At 46.0% G+C, this 16,557-nt stretch overlaps 2 protein-coding genes across 6 annotated transcripts in view; one reads left to right on the top strand and one right to left on the bottom strand.

Annotated features, from left to right (window-relative positions):
* LOC147709849 (NACHT, LRR and PYD domains-containing protein 3-like) overlaps positions 1 to 6,505 on the top strand; it is a 242,536-nt gene extending 236,031 nt beyond the window's left edge. For all 3 annotated transcript variants that reach the window (XM_086928304.1, XM_086928306.1, XM_086928305.1), the window contains one exon: positions 5,447 to 6,505. The gene's annotated coding sequence lies outside the window, so the exon portion shown is untranslated. The remainder of the gene's footprint in view (positions 1 to 5,446) is intronic.
* A 1,936-nt stretch (positions 6,506 to 8,441) lies between these two features.
* LOC147709847 (NACHT, LRR and PYD domains-containing protein 12-like) overlaps positions 8,442 to 16,557 on the bottom strand; it is a 275,583-nt gene continuing 267,467 nt past the window's right edge. For 2 of the 3 annotated variants that reach the window (XM_086928307.1, XM_086928308.1), the window contains exons 12-13: positions 15,564 to 15,642; positions 8,442 to 8,568 (exon numbers count right to left, since the gene is read on the bottom strand). In XM_086928307.1, coding sequence (XP_086784433.1) covers positions 15,573 to 15,642 — 70 coding nt within the window. In that variant the 3' untranslated portion in view covers positions 8,442 to 8,568; positions 15,564 to 15,572. Of the gene's footprint in view, positions 8,569 to 12,856; positions 14,218 to 15,557; positions 15,643 to 16,557 lie in introns of those variants that run through there. The other variant, XM_086928309.1, reaches the window with a different exon arrangement.

Raw genomic sequence — 16,557 nt, 5'->3', positions numbered from 1 at the left:
AGCACTCACCAGAGAGTTACCTCGATGGTCGTGCTGGTTTTTAAGAGCGTGCAGGTTCTGATGATGGCCGGTCCCTCGAGGTCTCGTCGCACCCACAGATCACAGCTGAGCTGATGACGTGGGTAGAGGTCAGAGGTGCCAGGGAAGCCGGTTCTCGTCGAGCTGGGCCGTCGGATTCCTTGAGGAAGGACTTACAGCAAACCGCAGAGTTCTTAGATGGTGCCCGCTGATGCAGGGTGACTACTCCTTAGCCACAAGGGAGAAATCTTGAGAAGAGTCTTGAAGTCCTTTCGTAGAAAGTATTCTTGATTCAAAGATGATCTAATTTGGAAGGGTCCCCGCTCCGGCCTTTATCCTAAAGAAAGGGGTGGGTACATGACTAGGTCCTGCCCTAAGGGTGGGACCAGAAAGGGGGGTAGTTACACCCCTCTCCCCTGCCGGACTTTCCCCAGGCCAGGGCTGTCGCCCCTGGAACTGGTTCTAACCGGCAGATGCGTAGTGAGCACCGGGGTGCCACTCCGCAGTCACCTTCTCGCAAAAGCCCTACCTACCCAGAATACACAAACCCTGTCTGGGACGGTGCGAACACTGCCCTCGACCGGAAACCCTTTGTCCAAGTGCTCCTCGCTGGAAGGACTCCCAGCAGCAGGAGGTCAGACTTGTGTCTGTGGTGGCAGCATCCATTTTGTGGAGCTGAGGCTTTCGTTAACTTTAACCGGGGTTCACAGTCACGTACATGTCGTGTCCCTCTAGAAGGGCGGAATGCTAACCTCGTCGCCAGAGTTGATGAGAGGGCAGCATCCCGATTTGTATGACACCTTACTCGACATGTCTTGATAACGCGACACCGAAGTTACCTATATGGTACGCGTTATCATGGAACAGCCATTGGGTCTTGATTCCGCAAGCTGCAACCGGGCTCGGCTCGGGCCAGAGCTTAGTTCACACGAGCCCATGCACTCTGCCTTCAGGATTGTCAAGGCCTGCCATAGGAGTGACTGATAGGGACTCGGGTGTCCATTGTATGGTTAGATATAGAGCTACTATATCTAAAGCAAAGGGTGATTACACGTCTTCGCCCCAGCTGTCGTGCAGCCAGTTGTGTCAAATTTAGGAGGCCAGCCAGGGGTGGCATAATACATGCTGCAGCCCCTGGCGGCCCTGGGTACACCTACGCCCTGAGTTACAGGGTCTGATAAGGTGGCCCAGTACCAATTGGTATATGCACCTAAGGTACATCTCGTAATTTAGAAAGAGAACAGCCAGGCTGTGGGTCTGATTGGCAGGCCCACAGCCAGAGAAAGTCGTAAACCAGTGAAACAAAAGCAAAAAATCTGGGTGATCATAGGATTGCAGACCCTACTCTCCTACACAGGGTGAGACATTAACAGTGCGAGATGACCGTGCAGACAGCAGTGTGACTAGTTAAACACACAGATGATAGACAAAGCCCACAGGAACAGTGGTGTTTACATAGACTAACAGGACATCAAGGAGCCATCTCTACCTGGAGCAGGGAGGGACCCCTGAAAGTTCAGAGGGAGGCCCGGTGCTCTGCTACACATGTGATGCCATCTCCTTGCAGGATGTGTGCAGAATACTCACATGTTATCTGTTCATAGACTACCTCAAGGAGGTTGTCGCATTGGAAGTAGGTGTGTAAGTTATAGTCATCGGTGTGCTGTTGACTGCACATGTATAGTGAAAGTCAGACTTTCCTGGGGGATGGGGGAGAGAGTCTTGTGTGTTCATAGAGGGCACTGTGACCCTTCCATCCACAAGTGCCATGCTTCATGTAACTGTATGTTCATTCTCCCCATGGTCAAACCTTTCATCATCTCCTCGAAGCGTGGTCACGGACACTGGTGGGCTTTGACCATGGAAATGGGGAGGTATGTACATCCATGGGCATGGAGAGGTATGTACATCCATGGGCATGGAGAGGTATGTACATCCATGGGCATGGAGAGGTATGTACATCAGGTATGTACATCCATGGACATGGAGAGGAATGTACATCCATGGGCATGGAGAGGTATGTACATCCATGGACATGGAGAGGAATGTACATCCATGGGCATGGAGAGGTATGTACATCCATGGGCATGGAGAGGTGGGGTATATTAAAGGCCAAGGACATGTGGGTGCAGCCATGGACATAGACAAGTATGGTGCAGCAATGGGCATGGAGAGGTGAGGTATGTACATGGGCATGTACTGGTGGGGTGGAACAATGAGGCTGTTGTAGGAGAGTAGGATCAGCTTCTTCTCGTTACCCCCATTTTTTGCTGATGTTTCACTGTTTTTGACTTAGTCTGGCTGGGACCCTGCTAATCAGGACCCCAGCCTAGCTGCTTTCTTCTCTAAAATGATTGCATGTACTTGAGGTACACTCCAGATTGAATAATGGGGTACCCTTATCAGTCCCTAGTATAGGTACACCGTGTACCCAGGGCATAGGTACCCAGAGGCCTCTTAGGGGCTGAAGCATGTATTGTGCTACCCATGAGAGGCCATTCAAAATTACACCACCGGTATTCTACCCCTTACTTAGATATAGGTTACCTATATCAACTCTAAATCACTGCACATGTAAACCTATTGGTCACCCCTATGGAATGCCTTATCAATCCTGAAGGCAGGGTGCTAGGTTTTATGTGAAATGGTGCCTGTGCATGAGCAGAGCCCCTCTGCAGCCTTCGGAACCTATTATACGGGGTTGTCTGTGATGCAGCCAACCATATATATTTAAGCGTATTATAACCTTGCTGTAAATGATAACTTTAAAACGGCTGCTTAGAAATATGTCGTCTTTGGTGTCAAACACCTTGGAATCATACCTCCCTGCCAGTAACTGGCGGGGGAGGTATGATTCCACCCTTCGAGAGGGACTTATGGGAAACACCGGTACACCCAGTACCAGCTTTCTCGATCTGCGCATCACAAAATTGATGCCCTCCTGCTGCTGATCCAAGCTCGAGCAGAGGAAAGCCTGATAATAGGTTTCCTGTCACAGGGAGGTGTCCCCACCTTCCAGACAGGCTTTAGTGTATTGGGGCTGGGTGGGTGCACTCTGAGAGTGCCAGAAAGTCTGCACTGGGGGCACATTTGTTGGGTGTCCTTGTTCATAGTCCAGCTCAAACTGGTTGCAGGAGCCACTGAAGATTTCCGGTCTCCACTCCACGAGTGCTCCGTGGGATGGTACTTCGTAATTCAGCTTGAGGTCCCTTCGCGGTCCATGGTACGTTGGCTGGTGGGTCGTAGTGAGGGTCACTTTTATTTTTGTGGGCTTTCCTGGTTGCTCCAGACGTGCCCTGACTCCACATAGGTTGGAGAGGCTCCTGGACCTTGCTGGTCCTCACCGTCACTTGTTTTCTCTTCCCGCGTGGTTGTATTTGCCAAGGCTTGTTGGTATTCAATCCGGACACTGACCCCTCAGAACTCAACATCCTTTGTGGGACAGCTCACCTCCAGACTATGTTCATCATCGATGTCTCCTGGTCCCTGTGACTTGTAGAGTCAAGCATCCTATTCTCACACCTGAAGCACCCAACATCAGTGTGCATTCGTCTACCGAGCCCCTGGTCACCCTGAAGTGACCCAGACTATGTCCCCTCTGCTTTCAGGTTCTTCTCACTTCAGATCCAGTCTTGGATTCCATTGGACACTTTCCATCTTCCCGGCAGCAGGACTTCTTCGCATCACGTCATTGAAAACAATGAGGGTGTTCGACACCACTTGATCCCTATGCACCGGGCTCCTCTGGGATAGGTAACACAAATACCTCGGTACACACAATGATGCTGGATTTAGAACCTTCTGTGTTCCAAAGGGTTTGCTTGAAGTCCTCTCCTAAGTGTCCTTAAACGGTCATCTTCCTACCACGACTTTCCCATAGAGTTATACGGAGCACGTGTCTGTGTTCCCACACTGCACCCGTCCTCCGTGGGCTCCCTGTGTCACTCCTTTGGGTGGTTCCTTGGGGTCCAAGTGGTTCTACGTGCTCTAGGCACTGTGTCTAGTGAAGTTGTTGTTGTTATACCATTTATTTAGTATATGGTTTGGTCTCCCCCTGGAGCACGCTGTGTATTGTGATTTTTACTGTCATTCTATTGATTAAGTATTGTGTATCTTGTGCTCTAATCTCATAGAGAGGTTAGTAGAGAGTGTTTAGTAATAACATAACTTGTGTGGTTCTCCTTTCATTTGGTTACTCAGGAGGTTCTGATCTGGTAAAACAAGCTGCTTCACATTCCTTCAAGACTTAGCCTGAAGGCTGCTCTCCACAGCTACCACTAGGATAGCTTTCTATATAGGATGTCTTTGACCTAATCACTACAAGGGTCGCTTGGACTGGTTCAAGGAGCCCACTTTAATTAGTGGACAGTATACACCAGGCCAACTTCTCACAGCTGTAAGTGTGGGCAGTATGGTGGGTTAGTGCTCTTACGATCTGGTGATCCTTCAGTGTCCCTACGATGCAGTGGAGTGGCGAGGGCACCTTTGGTACAGGCCACTCACAGTTAGAATACTACTGTACACTCTGGCTTGCACTAGGAGGATGCATGACCCAGTGCTAGCTTCACGCCAAACGGACGTATGGAGATTCCTGCACACACGTCTGTTCCTGCCTTGGTGTTCTGTTGAAAGAGAAAGGTATCAACATCATACACATGAGGGAAGTAATCCACTGAAGAGTGGTTGGTATTACCGTACCTGAACTACTGCCAGCCATTCTCTGTACATCACCACGGCTGACGTAGTCAGCGGTGAAGTTGCCTGCCGCAACTCATGTTCCTCTCGTACCTGCAGCCAGGTGCGTCATCAGGTGTAGTGGCCGATGGTCCTGCTTGTTTGTACTCATGCCCTAAGGACCGTCCTTGAGCACAGAGGGGGGAGGGGTCAGCCGTGGTTAAAGGTACCTCTAGATGCTGATTATTAATCACACATATTTCAATGCGGCTGTGGCTCTCTTGAGGTGCCCTGACTGTGGGTTTCTTTTCTGCTGGCAGATCCTAGGATGTTGGTTTAGGATTACCACTCAGAGGCTGAGTAAATCTGGGAGATTTACGCAGTTAAGTGCATCACTGTCAGTGAGATCTCTTGCAGGAGAGTAGCCTAAAGCTCTGCGTGTGCGTTACAAAGTCAATAGGCAGACTACTGAAGGCTTCCAGAAGATAACCTGGTTTCAAATACATGAAAACTACAATGAAAAACAATCTGATGAGCCAGAGGTCTGGAATCAGGTGTTGGCCCTGGGTTGAGGGCTCACAGCGCCTTCGATGTGCCCCTTGCATCCCTGGAGGTTCACCTGAAATCCAGCTCAGTGTGTTGGTCATTGTTGCTTTGTGTTCTTTAATGTAAGTTATAGTTCTTCTTTTTCTTTTAAACCTGTTCCTGTTTTTTTTATATTAAACTTTCTTCACTCCTCTTTTCATTGTTGCAGATTTTAATGTTGGTGACTCAGATAAAGGACTAGTTCAGTTAAACGTACATCAGCTAACTTTGAAAAAAAAACATGATCTCTACATTGAAGGAGAAGATATCAAATTTACTTGCTTTGAAGGGACCTGCGATATCCTTAAAACATAAATGCATGGACTGGGCTGGACCTTTATGTGGCGTGAGGAAGCTCTCCGGCCCCGCGGTATGACCCAACGCCACAATAGACACCATGATCCGAGGATCTCAGCTCTGCTTCAGAGAGCTTCTTTAAATGAACCCTAGGACAGACGCTGGATTCAGATTACCAAACAAAGAGTGATGTGTCTGGAGCTGATGTCCACCTCAGAGTGAGAGGGATGGAAGGGTCTCCTCACACCCATCCACCGCCCGTGGTCATGGCTTCCATGGAAGACGGCAATGGAGATATCCAAGCTTCTCAAATTAATCATTACATGTCGCATGTTTCCTGCATTGTTCGGAGATACAGAGATCCATAATTCTTTGGAAAGTTTAAAAGTGTGGTGTAAGGATACACAATCTACAGTAAAATCAGCATTTTGTTTCTGGCGGTCACTTGTTGGACACATTGGTCCTTGCCGAAGCAAGCTGGTATTCTTGGCTTCCATCCTTCAATGTTTCCTAAGCAATGTGGGGTGGTATTCTCTTTAAATTGTTCCCCTTCATTTATTTCAATTCACTTTTTGGTTTAGCGCCTCACCACCTGGTTCAGATATCAGTGCGCTTTGTGGGTGGAAGTACCAGTAGAGATGGATGTCTTATGCTGACTCAGCACCTCGTAGGTGTTTTGAACACAGAGAAGGGGAGATGAGTGAAGGCAGAGGGAAGGGGAGCCCATGTGTGCTATGGTTGAGAAACATGTCCTGCTGTCAGCATGTCAATGCTGTGTTCGGCCACGTCACGCTCAGCGATACGTCTAAAATTACGGCTACACCATCGGTCTCGTCTGTGATAGCACATGTTTGCAGAGCATGCTATTATAAAATATGACATAATATGTTTTGTGACATAAATGGAGTTGAATAAATGTATTTACAAGCTATTTTTCATGTTTTTGACCCAACCCCTTAAAACAAGATAATGCCGATGATCATTGCACGTTTATTGAAACATTTAGAACTTACAGTTAACTGCTGCTAATCACTTGTATACTTCCTATTCATTTACAAAATAATTTGAACCAAATTTACATTTTCAAGTTTCTCACAGAAATGATTTAGTGCAGCAAATAAGAACCTTTGATAACAATCCATAAGCTCACAGCAGCATGGCCCTGATCTGCCCTAAGACTGGCAACGAAGTAAAGGCAGTTTCAAGGGTTACCCTAAGAGATGACTCACTGCTCTACATGTCCTTCAGTACACTGTTGTAAAGGTAGTTTCAAGGGTTACCTGAGAGATGACTCACTGCTCTATATGTCCTTCTGTACAGCAATGTAAAGATAGTTTCAAGGGTTACACTGAGAAATGACTCGCTGCTCTACATCTCATGAAGGTAGTTTCAAGGGTTACCCTGAGAGATGACTCACTGGTTTACATGTCCTGCAGTACACTGAATTAAAGATAGTTTCAAGGGTTACCTGAGAGATGACTCACAGCTCTAAATGTCCTTCAGTAAAGCAAAGTAAAGGTAGTCTCAAGGGTTACCCTGAGAGATGACTCGCTGCTCTACATGTTCTGCAGTACACTGATGTAAATATAGTTTCAAGAGTTACCCTTCGAGATGACTCACTGGTTTACATGTCCTTCAGTACAGCAAAGTAAAGATAGTTTCAAGGGTTACCCTGAGAGATGACTCACTGGTTTACATGTCCTGCAGTACACTTATGGGAAGATAGTTTCAAGGGTTACCCTGAGAGATGAGTCACTGCTCTACATGTCCTGCAGTACACTGATGTAAAGATAGTTTCAAGGGTTACCCTAAGAGATGACTCACTGCTCTACATGTCCTTCAGTACACGGTTGTAAAGGTAGTTTCAAGGGTTACCTGAGAGATGACTCACTGCTCTATATGTCCTTCTGTACAGCAATGTAAAGATAGTTTCAAGGGTTACACTGAGAAATGACTCGCTGCTCTACATCTCATGAAGGTAGTTTCAAGGGTTACCCTGAGAGATGACTCACTGGTTTACATGTCCTGCAGTACACTGAATTAAAGATAGTTTCAAGGGTTACCTGAGAGATGACTCACAGCTCTAAATGTCCTTCAGTAAAGCAAAGTAAAGGTAGTCTCAAGGGTTACCCTGAGAGATGACTCGCTGCTCTACATGTTCTGCAGTACACTGATGTAAATATAGTTTCAAGAGTTACCCTTCGAGATGACTCACTGGTTTACATGTCCTTCAGTACAGCAAAGTAAAGATAGTTTCAAGGATTACCCTGAGAGATGACTCACTGGTTTACATGTCCTGCAGTACACTTATGGGAAGATAGTTTCAAGGGTTACCCTGAGAGATGAGTCACTGCTCTACATGTCCTGCAGTACACTGATGTAAAGATAGTTTCAAGGGTTACCCTGAGAGATGACTCACTGCTCTACATGTTCTGTAGTACACTGACGTAAAGATAGTTTCAAGGGTTACCCTGAAGGATGACTCACTGCTCTACATCTCCTTCAGTAAAGCAAAGTAAAGGTAGTCTCAAGGGTTACCCTGAGAGATGACTCGCTGCTCCACATGTCCTGCAGTACACTGATGTAAACGTAGTTTTTGAAGATGACACTGAAAGATGAAACGCTGGTCCACACTTCTTATAGTACAGTGATGTAAACATAGTTTAGTAGTGTACACTGAAAGATGAAATGTTGCTCTACATGTACTTTAGCACAGCAATGTAAAATTAATTTAGCAGTTAAAATGGAAAGACAACCCTCTCTTCTAACATTTACTTTAGTACAGTGATGTAAACGTAGTTTAGCAGTTTACATTGAAAGAAGACCTCTCACTGTATCATTTATTCCATACAGTGATGTAAACGTAGTTTAGCAGGTTACAGTGAAAGATTAACCCACTCTTATCCTGTTTTTGAGGGACGTGCCGTGATGGAACTTTTCTCCGCCCCCATCACCTGCCCTTCAACCAGCTGCGTTGAATACTTTTCCTGTAACCTGAAAGACAGAGGATTTTAAAACAGGTTCAGATGGAGAGACAGTAACTATGGCACTTTAATACACCTGTAAAATTGCTGTAAATTAGAAAGAATGTTTGTTCCCTTTTCCACCTTCTAGAATCTAACAGAAATACATTTGTGCCTCAGAGGTGGCAGTTAAATGAAGAGACCTGAGGCAAATTTACAAGGACTTTACACTGCGCAAAGTGGAGTAAAATGGGGCAAAGTCTTCTAAGGCTATTTACACTCCGGTGCAAAAGGTAGTTTCCAGTGTAAAGGGGCCCTTTCTTGAACACAGATAGCACTTTTAGCTGCTTCGTACCGCTTTGCATCATGGGTGCGACTTGCGTGGCATTTGGGTGTTACAGCACAATCACACATATAAAGCAGGTTGTAAGAAGGAGAGCCAGTGTTATTGCTCCAAACATTCCACAGAGCGCCTGTGTGCCGGCCTGTACCTTACACATCCTGGGGCTTATTTATGATTGCTCGCGTCACTTTTGCACCACGTACAGTGGTCCATGTGTGAGGCAGAGCTCTCATTTCAATGTATGAAGCCACGTGAAGCCACTCTGCGTGGCTTTCAGTGGCCTCATAAAGCATGAGTAAGGCACACACCGCAAATGATTGCAGCTCCTTACTCTGTGCCCAGGAGGCGTTCCATGGGCGTTGTGGTGGGATTTCCTATGCAACACCCAGCGAATTTGACGCTGCCTCAGATTTACTAAGGGATGTAAACCTGGGGAAGCGTCTACTTTGTTCACCTCCCAAGGTGAAGCGTAACGAGGAGAAATATGGTTTTTTCTCCATCTTTTCTCCTCTTTCCATCCTGAAACGGTAACGGCGCAGGGAGCAAGGGCAGGCATGCTCCGTATTGCTTAAATACGATGCATTCCTGCCCATTTACTTTGGCGTCGTGCTGCGCAGCACGGTGCCTTCCTGCGCTGCCCTACGCCAAAATCCCATAAATAACTCTCACAATGTGTGAAATGTTTCAGAATATGTCTAGACAGAGGATTTGTATGTTTACAGTTTAAGGAATAATCCAGCTAGAAGGCGCTCTTTGGCACCATGATGTACAGGTGGAGTATGGCGCCAGGCAGCCCTGGAGAGCGCCAGGCAGGTGAGGACAGCAGGATATTTAATAAACACAGCACTGCTGTCTCCTCTGCATGGCGCAGCCCAGTACTTTTGATGGCTGCACTGCAGCCTGCTAAAAATCTAACCTAACCTACGGAAGACCCAAGACCTACTCGCCTTCAGAAGACTCCTCAAGAACTGGCTCTTCGAGCAGTAGCGCCCCCCCACCCCGCCCCTCAGCGCCTTGAGACCCTCACGGGTAAGAAGCGCGCTTTACAAGTACTCTGATTGATTGATTGATTGATTAACCCCAGATGGACAAGTTATGCGTCTGCTTCTAAATATTTCCATCTAATTTGATAGACTATGACAACATCTCCTCAGCCTCCTCATTGGCCTGCTCCTGTGCTCTAACTCTTGCAGGGAGTGTCTCTCATCAGCTCTCTCCGCCCGTCAGGGCTTCCATCCCAGCCCTGGTGGAACAGTCAGTACTAGACCCTTCCCAGAAGAGGGACCGGGTCTGGGTTCATTCTATAGATTACATCTTCAGGAAGACAGAATCCAGTCCTTACTGATGGAGGGCCCTTCCACGTTCCCACCTGGCGACGGACAGGTACAAGGAACCTTGACAAGAGAGCGAGGCCCTCTGTCTTACCTGGCAACATCATTGGAAGAACATGTTACCGTAACTAATACTGTGGTGGCCCGCCAACATTAACATTAGCCTGGATCATTACTCTGTAGCTGTCATTTAAGGTCCTACGCAGGAAAGCAATGTAAAATGACAGCAGTCGTTCAGTCGTTAAATGGCGGCTCTCTTAGGAGCACAGTTTACAGCCCAGAATGGCCAAACCAGATTTGGGCTAAAAAATACATTGGTTTTAAATGAGTAATATGTTATGGTAAAGGGGGTCAGGGCGTGTCGCTGTAGTCCACCCCACATGCTACACCTTCGGCCCCCACACCAACCCAGTACAGAAAATAATCCGCAGTAATTGGCATCTGATTGAAGAAATCTTACCCGACATTGGCAAACCTCTGTTCGCACTTAAAAAAAACAGAAGCATCGGACAACAGATCTCATCCACAAGAGGTGCCACAAAAAAAGAAACACAAGGAACCCTTTTCAACATGGGCCCAATAATGGGCCATCGCAAATGTGGGACATGCTCAGTGTGCAATTTGACGACAGAAGGAACCCTCTTCACGGATGGCCAAAAATTCTGGCGCCATAACAACTTCACAAACTGCAAGACCAAGTATGCAGTATATGCCATCACATGCCCCTGTGGAAAGGTCTACATTGGCAAAACAACCCAAGAGGTGCGCCAACGCATTATCCAGCACAGATCCAGGATAAATAACAAAGTTTTGACAGCGCCCTTGGTATCCCACTTTTTGCGAAAGGAACATTCATCAAATGATCTGAAATGGACAATCCTAGCGAACATTAAGAACACTCCGGGAGCAGGCGGGGACCCAGATGCTCGCCTTGCTCAGAAAGAGGCCTACCTCATTTTGAGGTTCAACACCGCCATGGTGGGACTTAATGACCTTAATGAACTCAGTAATCTCTAGATAGCCTGCCTGCGGCAATTGTCTGTCTGTGCTGCTTGCCGCTCATGTGTCTGTAAAAAAAACATCCTCACTACATATGTAATCGTCACGTCCCCTTGTAAGGGTCTCTAGGTATGTTCCACCTGGCTCTGAGCCTCCCTCCGCTAACATGATCATGCTCGCGCTATATTGCCACAGTACATGGCATCATGATGTGATATCTAACTTCACATACACCCCTCTGGCTGCCCCTTGTCAAACATCTATCACATAGCACTGCCGTTACGGAGTTTTCTAATTGTCCTAGCGGGCGCGTGCATACTAGCGGACTACATGTCCCACCATACCGCTGTTCACGCATTGCGCGTTAAATAGACTCGGACACGCCCCCTACTCACTCGCGTTGCCAGTTTCCTGCCGCTTGGGTGTCCGATGCTCAGCTCGATTGACTCGTTCAAAACGTAAGTCCCACGTTAAAAAAAACTGTAAAGATCGAGCGTACGCGGTCCCGGTCCTTCACTAATTACCGTTCCCCTTTGATTCCACAGTTGCCGAACTGCCGCGGCGGCTGCCGCCTGGGTTCGTGCACAAACTCGAATCTTTTGCCGATTGAGGTAGGATTCATTTTTCACCTTTTGCTTGTAAGCTTCGTGTGAAGAAGCAAACCAGAAGTTGGGATTGTAATGCGCAGTGTTATTTACTTTCCCCAGGCACATCACAACAACTTTTGATTTTATGCGCATCAGCACCCCATACACTCGGTAGTGCTTTAAACATCAAGGTACGTGCCCACAGTTAATTTCCTTTGATCACACGGAGGCTCAGATTGTCTTACAAGTAACAGAGACTAACTAGGGTTTATATCATCTTATCCACAGGGAGTATCCTGATTTTCCAAGCATAAGGTATTTGCTTGTTTCCTTACAGTGTTTGAGTTTCAGTGAGGTGTTAGTCAGCAATCCATTGATACCATTTTTTTAAATTTACAGCGACAACGACCCCCCAATCCTTGTCCTGAGGAGAACCCTTAATCTACCTAACAGGTTCGAAACGCGTCGGCGTCCTGCTCCACCCAGATACTGAACTATCAGGGCATAATAGGAATATAACTTACACAAATTCTACACTGCTGCATAGTTTTGTGTTTTCCTATTTTTTGCACCATATGTTAAATTAAAATGCGTATCTAGTGGTGGTGGAAACAAGTTGGCCTGTGTTTCATTTTTGCTTGTCCACTTGTTCATTTTCATCCAGGGTTGGTGCCTCAGCAAAACGTAATTCTTTGAGGCATTGCACAGTTGTTCATATCCATTGATTATCACAATTGTTATATGTGTATGTTTTGACTTAATGTATTGTATATGGTTTTTTCAATGCACTTGTGTACTTCTGTAAATGTGGTGTGTATCCCTTGATGCCAAAATATTTCTTCAAGAACCCTTTTTTCATAAAAAAACAAGTGATTAATCACAAATGGTTTGTCAGCCTAGCAATTAATTATACTAGGTGTGCATTTGTCTTTATTAATCCAGACTGTCCGGCTCTGTGGTTTGTTTGTTTCATAAGAGTGGTCCAAGCCGGTCAGAGACAGGACCCAGCCTTCCCCTCTTTTTTCTACACCTTGAAATAGGGCAGATTAGACCAAATCAAAATAAATAGCAAGTGTTTATTTCGATCATCAATATAAGGAAAATACATCTGCATTTCTAACCAGCTGTGAATAATAACTTAACTGCAGACTTCCCCACCGGACCATAGGATGAGGGGATGGGAGGAAGCTCACCCAAACTCCAACCAAGAAGGAGTAGTTGGGGAGAGACTGTGGATGAGAGAAGGCTTCCAAAGAAAATTAACACTGGCCAAAGAGAACCACCAAGAGGTATGAAAACAATAAGTTGGGATTGCGTAGATGTAGTGTGTTCCATCAAAAGCCAACACTGGCGAAAGTCGCCAAACAGCAGAGGGGTGCATCTCTGTTGTCTTACATCTCTGTTGTCTTGTGTCTCAGTTATCTTGCATCTCTGTTATCTTGCATCTCTGTTATCTTGCATCTCTGTTTTCTTACGTCTCTGTCGTCTTACGTCTCTGTTGTTTTGCGTCACTATGGACTTGCGTCTCTGTTCTCTTGAGTCTCTGTCTTGTATCTCTGTTGTCTTTTGTCTCTGTTGTCTTTTGTCTCTGTTGTCTTTTGTCTCTGTTGTCTTTCGTCTCTGTTGTATTTAGTCTCTGTTGTCTTGCGTCTCTGTTGTCTTGCGTCTCTGTTGTCTTATGTCTCTGCTGTCTTGCGTCTCTGTAGTATTTTGTTTCTGTTGTCTTGCATCTGTTGTCTTATGTCTCTGCTGTCTTGCGTCTCTGTAGTATTTCGTTTCTGTTGTCTTGCATCTCTGTTGTCTTGAATCTGTTGTCTTGTGTCGCTGCTGTCTAGTGCCTCTGTTGTCTTGCATCTCTGTTGGCTTTCATCTCTGTTGTCTTTTGTCTCTGTTGTCTTGTGTCTCTGCTGTCTTGCGTCTCTTTTGTCTTGAGTCTCTGTTGTCTTTCGTCTATGTTGTCTTGTATCTCTGTTGGCTTGTGTCTCTGTTGTCATGCATCTCTGTTGTCTTTTGTCTCTGTTGTCTTTCGTGCCTGTTGTCTTGCGTCTCTTTTGTCTTGTATCTCTGTTGTCATGAAGGAGTAGTTGGGGAGAGACTGTGGAGGAGAGAAGACTTTCAAAGAAAATTAACACTGGCCAAAGAGAACCACTAAGAGGTATGAAAACAATAAGTTGGGATTGCATAGATGCAGTGTGCTCCATCAAAAGCCAACGCTGGCGAAAGTCACCAAACAGCAGAGTGGTGCATCTCTGTTGTCTTACATCTCTGTTGTCTTGTGTCTCAGTTATCTTGCGTTCATGTTATCTTGCATCACTGTTTTCTTATGTCTCCGTTGTCTTACGTCTCTGTTGTTTTACGTCACTATGGTCTTGCGTTTCAGTTCTCTTGAGTCTGTCTTGCATCTCTGTTGTCTTTTGTCTCTGTTGTCTTTTGTCTCTGTTGTCTTTTGTCTATGTTGTCTTCGTCTCTGTTATCTTACATCTCTGTTATCTTGCATCTCCGTTTTCTTACGTCTCTGTTGTCTTACGTCTCTGTTGTCTCAAGTCTCTGTTGTTTTGCGTCACTATGGTCTTGCATCTCTGCTCTCTTGAGTCTTTGTCTTGCATCTCTGTTGTCTTTTGTCTCTGTTGTCTTTTGTCTCTGTTGTCTTTCGTGTCGGTTTTCTTGCGTCTCTGTTGTCTTGCATCTCTTATGTCTTTCGTCTCTGTTGTCTTGCATCTCTGTAGTATTTCCTCTCTGTTGTCTTGCATCTCTGTTGTCTTGAATCTGTTGTCTTGTGTCTCTGCTGTCTAGTGTCTCTGTTGTTTTGCATCTCTGTTGGCTTTCATCTCTGTTGTCTTGTGTCTCTGCTGTCTTGCGTCTCTGTTGTCTTTCGTCTCTGTTGTCTTTCGTCTCTGTTGTCTTTCGTCTCTGTTGTCTTTTGTCTCTGTTGTCTTTCGTGTTGGTTTTCTTGCGTCTCTATTGTCTTGCATCTCTGTTGTCTTTCGTCTCTGTTGTCTTGCATCTCTGTAGTATTTTGTCTCTGTTGTCTTGCATCTCTGTTGTCTTGAATCTGTTGTCTTGTGTCTCTGCTGTCTAGTGTCTCTGTTGTCTTGCATCTCTGTTGGCTTTCATCTCTGTTGTCTTTCATCTCTGTTGTCTTGTGTCTCTGCTGTCTTGCGTCTCTGTTGTCTTTCGTCTCTGTTGTCTTGCTTCGCTGTTGTCTTGCTTCGCTGTTGTCTTGTATCTCTGTTGTCTTGTGTCTCTGTTGTCTTGCGTCTCTATTGTCTTTCGTGACTGTTATCTTGCGTTTCTGTTGTCTTGTATCTCTGTTGTTATGCATCTCTGTTGTCATGCTGGACCATCATCTGAGTCTGCTGGTCAGCCCTTTGTCACAGTCTCTTCCCTGGATTTGGCCACTATGTTTTTCAGACCTTTGTCTTTCTTCCATCTCATGTAGTCATTGTTTCCCCCTGAGTTTCTCTGACCTGAAGGCTGTCCTTCTTGTGTGTCTGCTTGGGGCCTCTAGACTCTCTGAAGATAAAAAAAGCATCGGTGGTATCACACCACAGCTTCTGCCCCACTGCACACCACAGCTTTTCGTCTTCTCTCTACTGGACTCACACTGGTCCGTGCAAACTCTAGACTGATTCAGACATGAGCTGTAAAGCTGTGTTAGATGAATCTGTATCCGGTCAGAGTTAAGAACCAGAAGTGCTGTCAGTTTACAGGGTTCAGATAAAAGTAAACAACGTGATAAAACTTTAGGTGTGCGTGTCACGCCTACCTGTCCAGGTCATCCACTGTCCGCCATCAGCAGCTGTAGTTGTTCTCGACCAGAAGAAGTGAAGGCATTGCCTGCGGTCCTGCAAGAGAGTGTTATATTACTAGGTGGGCGCTGCACATGCTGGGAGCTTGTCGCTTTTTCTCGTGTGCACTACATTGGATATTTATAAACAAAAATAAGAGAGGCACATGTACAGAGACAATTATAAAACAATCCTTGGATTTAGTTCACAACAGACAGGAAAGTGACAATGACAGGAACAAGTTTTGACTTGATGTGATAGATCTTTTATTCGTGATTATATACAAGGGTCGTGAACCAGTGTCATCGGACTCGATAATTCTTGCCTCAGTGCCTACTCTAACCAGGGATCACACTCGGCAACTCTGGGCATTAAGCTTGCCTCATCTCTACTACGGCCCCCCACAAACGCCGGGGATGCCTGGTTTCACCTTGGAGATACCCAGGAGGGAGCATCTCACAGGAAAAGCCAGGACGGGTTCCCCATCGATATTCAGCGCTTCCTATATCCCTGAATGGCACCGAGCAGGCATACTGAAAATGGGAGACCTGATAACCACTGATGGTATTAAATCCTTTTGTGCTCTAAAAACTACATTTCATTTGGGGGAACATCAGTCTTTTAAATATATGGCTATAAGAAACTCTCTATCCCGTAAGACCGGGGGAACAGCTGGCTTCTTTAGAGTGGACCTTATTGAGGAATTACAAAACTCGACCCTGCCCAGGATCGGATACATATATACCAAACTAGTTAGTCTGATGCCTGACGATATGCTTGTCACTGCCAATAAATGGCAAAGGAAGCTAAATATCTCTTTTAACACATTTAACCAGGCTACACAATTCGCCAGGAGTTATCTGCTGTCAGCTAAACTACAGGCACAATTTTTTAAAACCACCTTCTTCCTATATATTACACTGGACAGAGTTGCAAAATGGGGAACGGGGACAGGAACGCTCTGTCCCAAGT

This window comes from Lissotriton vulgaris, chromosome 6, assembly GCF_964263255.1.
Source record: "Lissotriton vulgaris chromosome 6, aLisVul1.2, whole genome shotgun sequence".
In the NCBI taxonomy this organism is placed as follows: Eukaryota; Metazoa; Chordata; class Amphibia; order Caudata; family Salamandridae; genus Lissotriton; species Lissotriton vulgaris.
Note: the sequence above shows the minus strand (reverse complement) of the source record. Positions and strands in the feature narration are given on the sequence as shown.